A 10,918-nucleotide genomic window follows, 5' to 3' on the forward strand; every position below is an offset into this window, starting at 1 on the left:
AGCACATTATTTGAGTATTTGCAAGCTAAGTATAACAGGTAAATGGACTGGAAAATTAATAGTTGAGCTTAATGCATGTTTTAATGTCTGTCAAATGTTTTAATATACAGCATTTGGAGGTGAGAAATGGAAAACGAATGTCCTGCTGACATCATTCCTTTGTCCTGGGTAAGTTGAGAATACCGCCATGATTAAGATAATTAAATTGCTTCTCTCATGTGCATAGGTAATTTTTTAAGTTTCAGCTGCACAAGTAAATCTTACATTGTCCCTTTATTCTGGAAGCTACAAGAGTATCATGGTGCTTTTAACAAAGATGAATATGTTAGTGGCATATCATCCTTAGATTTTTTTTTTTTTTTTTTTTTTGGTAAGCATTTGTTTACTTTCACCACATGAAAAGGTTGATTAGGAAAAAGCATTATGAAGTAGTAAGTTTTAGACCCGCTTCTTCTTTGCATTCTTTTATCCTCTGGACTGTTTCTCGGACCACACTGTAGTCACTCTTATATAGTGTCATATAATGTATAACCACTCCAATAATTTTTTCCACTTAATCACAGCAAGCAGTCTTACCCTGAAGTGCAGTTAAGACAAGCATATATTTGAAATAGCTTAGTTGGAACGTCAGCGCCTGCTGGAGTTCAGTCCCACTAGATTAACAAAGAATTGCTTGTCTGAACTCTTTGTTTTCATATTTTGCATGTGTCATTTGGTTTTAGCAGAGATTCGTGCTAAAATTTTAAAACAGTGCCATTGTTTTGTCAACATTACTAAATGTTAAGAAGTATTTCTGTGCTCTAAGTGTGCTGTGTGTTTTTCAGAATTGTTTTTGCGGATTTTTTTATCATGAACCTCATTCTCTGGGGAGAAGGCTCTTCAGCAGCTATTCCGTTTGGTACCTTGGTTGCTATTTTGGCACTCTGGTTTTGCATATCTGTACCACTGACATTTATTGGTGCCTATTTTGGGTTTAAGAAAAACGTAAGTGTTTCTGAGATGTTGCTTTTTTACGTATATACATACATAAACTCACAGAAATAATTTTCTTTGTATAGGCCATGACTGAGGTAGCACCTAAGCTAGTTGCACTGTTGGTTCCAGTTCTGTTCAATTACTTTAGGACTGCGTTAGATACCCACTCTTGGTATTCCAAGGCTGTGACACATTGCAGTGATACTTCTCTGCAGTGATTTGGGTTATCATTGTATTTAATTGAGTGGCTGCCACAGATAAATGAGTGATTTGAGCATTTTGATTTTAATTAGCATCTATTTCACATACTAAAACAAGTACTTGACCCAGCAAGCATTAAGGGAAAGCAAATTATGCATTTCTGGGTTTCGTCATGTATTTCTTGTTTCTGTCTGCCTGCTACATTGAGGATGTATCCTGATCAAACTGCTGGAGTTCTGTGAAATCTGTTTGCATAAGTGTTCTGTAAATGGTTATCTCCGCTTGGCAGACATTAATTGTGATTTACTCCTAAACCAATCAATTTTACATATTTTTATGAGGGCTCCTTGTGACCAAACATTTCATAATTTGGTGACCAAATCATTAAATAATGAGATTGGTTCTTCTTTTTGCCCTTAAAAAACAGTTTACTATCCCCTGCAAATAAATTTCTATAAACACATTTGTGGGTTTTCTCCTGCATAGGAAGCCAGGGTTCCATCTCTGTAGATCTCCTGTAATGCCTTCAGAGAATATTATTTTAGTAGGCACTTTTAAAGTCAGTTATGTAGTCATTCTGTTTTTCTTAACCAGAATTCAATGGTTTTTTTCTGATAACAATGTTGAAATTCCATTAAGTTCCCCTGCGTTGTACAGGTGTGTACATCTTTTAAGGAAGGAAGATTTGATAAGCTAATAAGACAATGTGGTAGGTGTCACAAAAACCTGAAAATCAAATCAGAAAGGATTTGATACTTTTGATGTAACCTTATGAAAAGGGAAAGAAGCAAAGTATGCATGTATCTTAAAATGCCTTACATTGTTTTCTCCCACCATGCTGATCCATGCATGTGTCTTAAATTAGAATTAAATTGCCAGATTGAATCCTTTCAGTAAGTTTATCCTAGTGCGATTCTTGAAGTAAATCGTGAAAAACAACATGCAGGAATTTTTAGAGGGTGAAAGCACCACCACTACCCCAGCTGAAATGTGGTAAATCAGCTCAGGCTCTGTAACAGATGATAGATAGGCACACATTAAAAGGGAAGTCTAAAATATCCGTCACTATGTTTTCAGTAAGAGCTGTCTTTTAGCGAGTTTGCCAAGCAAGTGTCAGTAACTGAGCTGGGAGTAAAAGCAAATGTAGTGTAGCTGGGTACGCACATGCTCGAAGCAAAGACTAGACTTTTTGCCACCACTAATTGCAAAAAGAAAGCAAAAAGGTTTGAAATTTTATTTATTTGTTTGCTATTTTTGTCTAAAGGCTATTGAACACCCTGTTCGCACAAACCAAATTCCACGTCAGATTCCTGAGCAATCATTCTATACAAAGCCATTACCTGGCATTATCATGGGAGGGATTCTTCCTTTTGGATGCATCTTTATACAGTTGTTCTTTATTCTTAATAGTATTTGGTAAGTTCATCTTAAATTGAATTTTCTCTGTCATAAAAAGTGGTAAATTCTTTGCGCAAGCTTTTCTTCAAGATGCTTTGCCTGATTTTTTTGAAGATGCAGGGTTACCATAATACAGGTTCAATAAAATTTAAATGTTAGTATTTTTTAATATTTTGTTGTTTTAAAGATAGTCAGTGCCCGTTGTGCTTGTTGGGGTGTACAGAGAGGTGGCTGTGATATGCTTAGCAATTTACAGCTGACCTACCTTCAGATAGTTTGTTGTTTTCTCATGCTACTCTTCTGACTTCATGTGGAAGTGGCTCTGAAGCTGATGTATGGCATATAACTTGACAGCAGTAAAGTTTATTAAAATAAACTTGAGATTTTTTTGGTAGTTGTTACTAGGCTAAAAAAGTATTACTACTCATGGGAGGAAAACAAAGAACCGAGAACAAATTCTTGTGAAACCTTTATTAAAAAAAAAAAAAAAAAAAGAGTAATTATTTTAAAAAATAAAGCACCATAGACTAGCCCAGCATAAGTGAATTTTAATGTGAGCTCACTGACAAACTAATCTACTGTGAACAATTTGTCTTCCTTCTGGCAAAATTTAGTTATTGGATCTTGTTAAACTGTTTCTGAACCTTGAACAGGTGCCTGTACCCAACGCAGACAGCTACAGCATTTGACATTTCTTGTTTTGGAGCTCTGCCCCTTTGATTGAAATGTGAGGTGAAATCCAGGTTCTGCTGAAGTCAGTGGAAGAGGTCATGCTGACTTCACTGGAACTGTGATTTCATTATTATGTTTAGTCATTTCTTTCTCTAAAATCCCAACCAGGGCATGCTTTGGCCTTGCTTTCTCAGTGTTCTCAGACTGAGCCACCAGGGTTCCTCTTCTTTAGTTAGAAAATAAATTAGTCAATTGTATGGCTACACAATTGACAGTTTTTTAATAGGAAGGGGAAATACTTAAGGTGAAGGTGATGTTACTACATATGACAAAATAATAATAGCACAATGGCCATTTTATTTTTTTTTAAACTCCCTTTTATAGGTCCCACCAGATGTATTACATGTTTGGCTTCCTGTTTCTGGTATTCATTATTTTGGTTATTACATGTTCCGAGGCTACAATATTGCTCTGCTACTTCCATCTATGTGCAGAGGTAGGAAATATTTCCTCTGTTTTCAAATTTGATAATGTTCTAAGGATGCTTCAAAAATTTTTAATACTTCTGTAATTGAAAATAAGTATTCCAGAATTCAACATGAATACTACTGCTGGATGAGATGTACTCAAACAATGTCTTTAAAAAGTGAAGCAGGCTACTTTTGGTAAAACTTGTAAGAAATATTAAAGCCCTGTACTGGATATTGCTGAGTCAGATATCACGTCTTTATATTCTCACTCGCTGTTTTCTGAAGGTGCTAAATTAATCCATTAATTTTGTTCAATCAGAGTGCATTTTGGACATGCCCAACCTTGGGGGAAAAAAATCTCTATGACTGGAAATAAGTACATCTGGCTTATTTGAGGTTTTAGTATTTTGTGTATTTGCTATTAATCTTTACGTTATTTACCTCTAATTTTGAATGGTGTAATTAAAGCAGTATTGATTATATATAGTTCTTGTCCCTCTAGATAAAAAAACCCTACAAAAACTTACTTTTGGATAAAGTCATAATAGAGAAAGTAGCTCTGCATTCACTAGTAGGGTCAGTGGGCTAGAGGTGTACACAGTATTGCTCACACATTTGTATTTTTTCCTCACTCCCTCTAGGACTATCACTGGCAATGGCGTTCATTTCTCACTAGTGGCTTCACTGCAGTTTATTTCCTAATATATGCAATACATTATTTCTTTTCTAAACTGCAAATCACAGGAACAGCTAGCACCATTTTGTATTTTGGTTATACCATGATTATGGTTTTGATCTTCTTCCTTTTCACAGGTAAGTCTGTTGAACCTGAGTTTTGAATTTTAAATCTGCCTTTAGTTTTGCACAGTAGAATCCTTGGCAAAACTGATCTTGGTACAGAATTGTAAATTTATGATGGCTTTGATTTTTTTTCCAGGTGTAGCGTATTGCAACTATGTGATTACAAATTTTAATAAAAGAGATAAGTGAGGATAAGGCAAAACTACTGCTAATCTGAGGTGTGGCCTACAATTAGGTCTATAAATACATGATAAATACTTTTCCAGATTTCATTCTTATGATAGTCATATGGCAAACTCAGTTTTTTGATTAGGTTTTTTTTGAGAAGCACACTTCAAGTAACACACAGTCAAGTATAAAGTTACAGTGTCAAGATAAAAACTGCAGATTTTATGGAACAGCTGGAAGGAAGAGAGAGGAGTAAATGTTGACAAAGAATGCCTTTTTTTTAAAATTTGCTCTCTTCCAGAATGTATTTCCTTTTATTTCAATTGCATTGAAGTGGCATGGGAAGCAGACAGAATTTCTGTAACATTTTGTGTATAATTCTTGTCAGAACCTTGTAATCTTCATTGTGAGCGTTTGGAAAAATCATCTGTCTTAGGTGCTGCATTTCAATTTCCTCTTCAGTAATTGAGATGAGGTCACAAAATCTTCCATTGTAGTCTTCAGTCAGACAGAAATAGTCCTTGTTTAGGGGCAAAAAATGACAGTGAAAATGCAAGAAGTCTCCTTTCAAACTGATGCAAGAAGGCAGCAACCGCCAGCTCCTCAAAAAAATCTTAAAAATTCTGTATTCTACTTCTACAAAATGCAGTCCATCCTTGTATACTCTACCTTACAGAGCAGTACTTCTGAAACTACTTTGAACTGATCAATGGTTTAAATAATTTCAGGCTTCATGTTGATGTTGACTTTTAATGATTCCAAAGGCTTGTATATTCTTTTTGTATGGACACTATCTTTTGAGGTCTCCTAGACTACAAATGGCTTGTCATCAGGGCTCTTAATACAAATCTCACAATGATTATTAAGTAGAATTTTCATTTCCACAGAACATAGGAGAACAAAAATAATGAAAAAGAGAAAAGAACTAACAATGGTGTTAATTTTAAGTGTAGCCAAATATTTCAAAGACATTTCCACTTCAGCTAAGGAAATATTGAAGCTGTTTGTGCACTATGACTGAATGCAGATGATGATGAACAGGAGCAATAGCCTGCAAGGATTTTCTTGGGTCATTGCTTGTTAAAAGGAAGAAATGGGACTTGAGTGCATTACATAATCTCATTGAAAAGTGATCAGCCTATGTCCCAAAAGTGGTCAGTTTTATCCTCCGTCCTTCGTTTTAAGTCAGTCTAATGTATTTTGGCATTGCTTGCAGATGGTTTGTAATTTATACATCTCTATTTTTATTCACATTTCTGTACCAGTTTACAAGTCATTCTGAATGCATAGATCAGAGATTCTGCCTCCCTTGCTCACTTTTTCTTCTTTCTCACCCTGCTTTTCTCTTAATATTTACTTCCAGTCTGGGTGTACCGGTAGTTTTATTGGACTAAAAAATCCTAGGATGTGTGGTTGTTCAACTAGAAATGAATGTGTACTGCTGTATGCAGATCGATTTTAAATGCAGTGCAAACTTAAGTAGTGTAAAAAATAATAAGGCCTTAAGTAAGTGTAAGGTCAATTAATTTAGTTTCACCAACTTTCCCAACAGATGTTTAGAAAGTCTGCCTGTAATAGTAAACAGTTTTGCCCAAAACCAGAACTGTGTTTACCCTGTCTCCTTTGTTCACTCTGTCTACTTTGGATGCATGCAGTAATTCTGGAGCATACTCATGATAAGGGGGATTTACAATAATTTTCTATGCTGAGACTTGGTTTAGCTGCCTTTTTGCATCTCAGATACCCATAGAATTTCCATCTTTTGCCCTTATTCTTTCAAGTCAGTCATGTCACATGACATTGTCTAGAGGCATTAAAATGTGTCCTGTGCATCCCCTTTTTCCTTTGCTCACATGTTCACTTTCAGTTCACCAAGTGGCTGTGCAGCACCTGCCAGCAAATTTTGAGGGTAGGTTCACAAGCATGCAAAAGAGGTGGTTTATTCTCAGCCCCTTTCAGTTGCTTTTTGTGGCAATAATTTGTTTGTAATTGGGACAATGGAAATGCAAGTCGTCCTGTGCAACTAGAGCTAAGTTTTCAGTGTCTGTATGGCCTTGGTTTTTTTAAATTATCAATTTCTGTGTTGAAATCAGGGGAGGATACATGTGAAGTTAATCACACAGAATTGTAAAACACTGTGTGCTTAATATTTTTTTTATCTACTTCCCACAAGGTTAAGTGCAAATTACCTTTTAATTTGGGGAGATAATCCTGTTTCTTAACATTTAAGAAGAATTTTGTCCATTTAGGTTGATATGAATGTAACAGCAGATTATGTTCAGTTCTCTGAGATTTACTGAAGTGCTCTGAGGTAAGGATTTACAGAAGAAATCAGAGGTAGGGTAAAGGGACAGGCAGTTCTCCATTTTTTTTTAAACAAAAGAACATATTAGCAATTTAGGCAACTGACTTCCAGTGTCAGGATGATTAAAAAAAAAAAAAAAAAAAACCACTAAAAAGAAAGAGTCATAATTGTTGTATGAAAACTGTTCTGCTGCCGTTTACTCATCTGTGAAAAATTGTCAGGATGGGGAGGAAGGGTTTTGACGGTGCCCTGCTGCTATGTCGGTGTAACACATGCTTCAGGCACTTGCATCCATACTGCATTCCAGGTCATTGATCAGTCTCAGCAGGCAGAGTACCGGGAGCTACATGACAAATCTTAGATTCACAGCTGGGATCACAACTATGTATCATAGTAAATGAGTCAGTTAAACATCAGTAGTTTAGCAAGCGTAAAGTGAAAAAAAATGACCATGATATCATTCATGGTTACTTTCCAGCTTTTATAGAGAACAAGTTACCACACAACTTTTGTTGTCCCTCTTACCAGCTCTAAAACAAAGGAAGTTTTTTTCCCCTATAAAGAACTTCCTTAACGCTTGTATAAGTTAAGGATATGATTTTAGAAGAGGTACTTAGGCAAAAATCAGATAGTCTTCAGGGCTTTTTTCCTGTTCTGATTTTTGTGGGAAATTAAGGTTCCTGTAACAGGTGTTCTGAGCTGCTGTTTAATCCAATCTGATACAGACCGAATTTTGATGTAATCCAGTTAAATTAACAAAGCCCAACTATATTAACTATTTCACATTGAAAATAATATTTTTGTTAAAAGTTTCTTTTGGAGTTACACAATGAGAAGCGATTAAACTGTTTTTATTCTGCTAGAAGGACAGTAAGTTATCAAGGAAATGGTCTTCATCCTTCAATTTTAGTTCAAATCTGTGTGTACCTTTTGACTGTCTTGAGTGTTTCGGAAGTGTGTATTTTTAAGGTATATAACACATGTTTTCAGTAGGACTACAAGTTGTGTAGAAGCTATGCTATGGTTTGAAATTTGTATTAACTCAGTCTATTGAGAAGTAAAAATAGTGCTCTAGTTTTCCAAGACCTTAAAGTATTGCTGAGTAATGGGAATGCTGATGCTGTTACTATGTTTATTAAACATAACAACAATATTCTGACAGCTGAGCAGATCAGATAAAGTGTGTGTGAGTAGTCACTGAGAAAGGGTGAAATCTAGCAATGTGAAGGAGTGGGAATGCAGCATACTGGAACAACAAGAACAAATATGAAAGACAAATAACACAGAAACATCTTACAACTAGAGTCTTCCACATGATCTGTTCTGTGTTCCTGAAAATAATGAGATGGGTTATAGAGTAGTTCGTGCCTATAAGGACCAGGTATTGTCTGTAACTCTCCATTATCTGATCTGATTGATGTACTGAAGGCTAAGAACAGCAGATCATATATACACATATCCTGACTTATAAATTGTGGATAGAAATTAATGTCTCCTGTATCAGTGTTCTAATATGTTGGTTTTTTTTTTTTTTTCTTTTTTAGGGACAATTGGATTCTTTGCATGCTTTTGGTTTGTAACCAAAATATACAGCGTCGTGAAAGTCGACTGAAGAAACCCACGTAAAGAGTTAGCACAGAAGAGGTTTAGTCTTCATTAACCTAACTTAAAAACCTGGTCTATTTGATGAACTTGAGCTTTATCAGAAGTATTGGCATCTTATTCTTTGAGGATGATCTGAAATTCACCTACTTTTCCACTAACACGTTTGTATTGTGACTTAACAACCTGTTTTCATTCAAACCTTAATGAAGATCAGAGTTAAGATATTTATGCATTTGTAAATACAACTATACTTTAAAAGAAATGTTAAATTCTAATGGCAGAACAGAAATGGCTGTGTTACACAACTTAATGATACTTCTGATCAAAGTATGACTGTAAATAAGTTTTTCTAGCTTGGTAGGTGGGATGAATTATTTTTCTTTGAGGGAAACGAGAACTTTTTATTATGCTAACTTTGAAGGATGACTCTAAAGAACTGTTGCTTTTAGTCTGGATGTGATTTTTATTTTTTACTGGTGTTACGTCCATAAATATTCTGATTTCTGTGACTTAATTAGTTTGGGTGTTCTTGGCCTTTTAAACTATGTGCCTCTGAGTCCTTGAATTTATAAATTCATAATCTAATAAACGTTGTAAAAATGTCTTCATTGACTTATTACATATTATAAGTTCATAAAAATATGTAAATACAATTATACTGAAGACAGATGCTTAAAGATTGCATAGAGTATTTAATGGCATTTTCTATGGTTTAATGTATAGTGACACACATTTAGATCTGCAGGAATTATTTGTGCTAAATGGCTATAACATGGACATGTGATTGTGGCGCATGAGAACTAAATGATAGACACATTTAACAAAACCACTCTGCAGCATTAATCCACTCCTTAACCCAGAGACGTTTCCAGAGACTGCTATGGAGTTGTCACTATGTTGAGAAGATCTTAACAATGCATGAGTCAGCATTCTCTGCTGATCTTGCTTTTAGATCTCAATGATGCATATTCTATAGAGCAACTATTGCTGAGTGTACTTAATGTAGGTTAAAAAATAAAAGAAAATTACTATTTTTGCCTTATATTAAAAGACTAATGTCAATTTTGGATGACTGACATTAAACCTATATTTGCCTTTTTTTGGAAATGGAGTATTTTGTTCAAACCTTGTTCAGTAGTTTTAGACTCGTAACACAATTTGGCTGGTAAAATTTTATGAAAAATTAAACTTCATATACCAATTGCCATTCGTAAGGTTGGGAGGTTTTATTCTTACCAGTTTACTTTTCTAAAGGACCTTAACCTGATGATGCTTGAATACTGGACCAAAAAAAAATATCCTTGGTTAAGGTAAGTTGTCATTATTAACCTCCCATCAAGGCTTCAGGAGGCATTCCCACAATTGCAGTGCTCCACAGCCCTTCCCAGATGAACCACAGCACTTGTGCTCTGCCTGTCTCCAGACACAACTCTGCTCACATGTGGACAGGTTTGTTCTCGTGCCCCTGCCAACATGTAGTCATTAGGAAATGCTGATTTTAGGTAAATCTTCCATGCTTTATGTTCAAAATAGGAAAAGGGTGAGTATGGTAAGTGTTTGCTCTTTACTGCTGCAGTGAACTGTAGTGTGACTCTTGATTCAAATGTTTAAAACTATAAAAATTAGTAGTCTTCATATTCCTGGTTTTGTGATCACCTGCATTGTCACTGTCTGAAATCATCAGTAGTTTTTACACAAATAGGGATACTTAGTTTGAGAAACATGAATCAACTGCCTGCTATTGAAATTCAAATTCAAAAAAGCAGATTTTTTGGATGTATTTACAATTGCTGTTTAAAAATTAGGTTAATAGGAGTTAGATGAAGCCAGTGTGGTGTGTATGTGGGTTTGAAACTGATGGGTATATTTTTCTGTTTTTTTTGTTTTTCTACAGACTAGTTGACAGGTTGTGGCAACCTCTCAAGTATTTTATTTTCAACTTTAAAGTGTGTGAAATGTGTCACTATCTTTTGGAATCTGAACCTGCTGCATGCACAGCTTTTCAAGCAGCTTTGCTTTGTAATAATTGCAGCTGTTTTGCAATTGAAATGTTAAACTTTGAGTGTGGAGTACTTGAGACAATTCAGAAAGTTTAATACATCACAGATTTTACAGAAGAGCTGTTCTGAAGTTGTTTTTGCTCTTGTAACACATTACTGCCTCAGGTAATTTAAAATGTTTTTCTAGAATTCAGGCTTCTGGTGTGTGTTAGGGCATCTAAGCATTCTACTGTGTAGTGTTACCTGTTTTTCAGATCTCTTGGGAGGCCTGTTTTTTTGTCTAAACTTTCAAAATACTGAGCTTTTCCAAAATCCTACTGTAT

General features: G+C 35.2%; 1 protein-coding gene across 2 annotated transcripts in view; it reads left to right on the plus strand.

Moving 5' to 3' along the window:
* TM9SF2 (transmembrane 9 superfamily member 2) overlaps nucleotides 1-9,199 on the plus strand; it is a 29,669-nt gene extending 20,470 nt beyond the window's left edge. For both annotated transcript variants that reach the window (XM_040055407.2, XM_058419313.1), the window contains 6 exons: nucleotides 111-168; nucleotides 825-984; nucleotides 2,441-2,592; nucleotides 3,631-3,742; nucleotides 4,358-4,529; nucleotides 8,535-9,199. In XM_040055407.2, the coding sequence (XP_039911341.1) occupies nucleotides 111-168; nucleotides 825-984; nucleotides 2,441-2,592; nucleotides 3,631-3,742; nucleotides 4,358-4,529; nucleotides 8,535-8,602 (722 nt within the window). In that variant the 3' untranslated portion in view covers nucleotides 8,603-9,199. The remainder of the gene's footprint in view (nucleotides 1-110; nucleotides 169-824; nucleotides 985-2,440; nucleotides 2,593-3,630; nucleotides 3,743-4,357; nucleotides 4,530-8,534) is intronic.
* The last annotated feature ends 1,719 nt before the right edge of the window (nucleotides 9,200-10,918 follow it).

Source organism: Hirundo rustica, chromosome 2 (genome assembly GCF_015227805.2).
Source record: "Hirundo rustica isolate bHirRus1 chromosome 2, bHirRus1.pri.v3, whole genome shotgun sequence".
NCBI classification, from domain to species: Eukaryota; Metazoa; Chordata; class Aves; order Passeriformes; family Hirundinidae; genus Hirundo; species Hirundo rustica.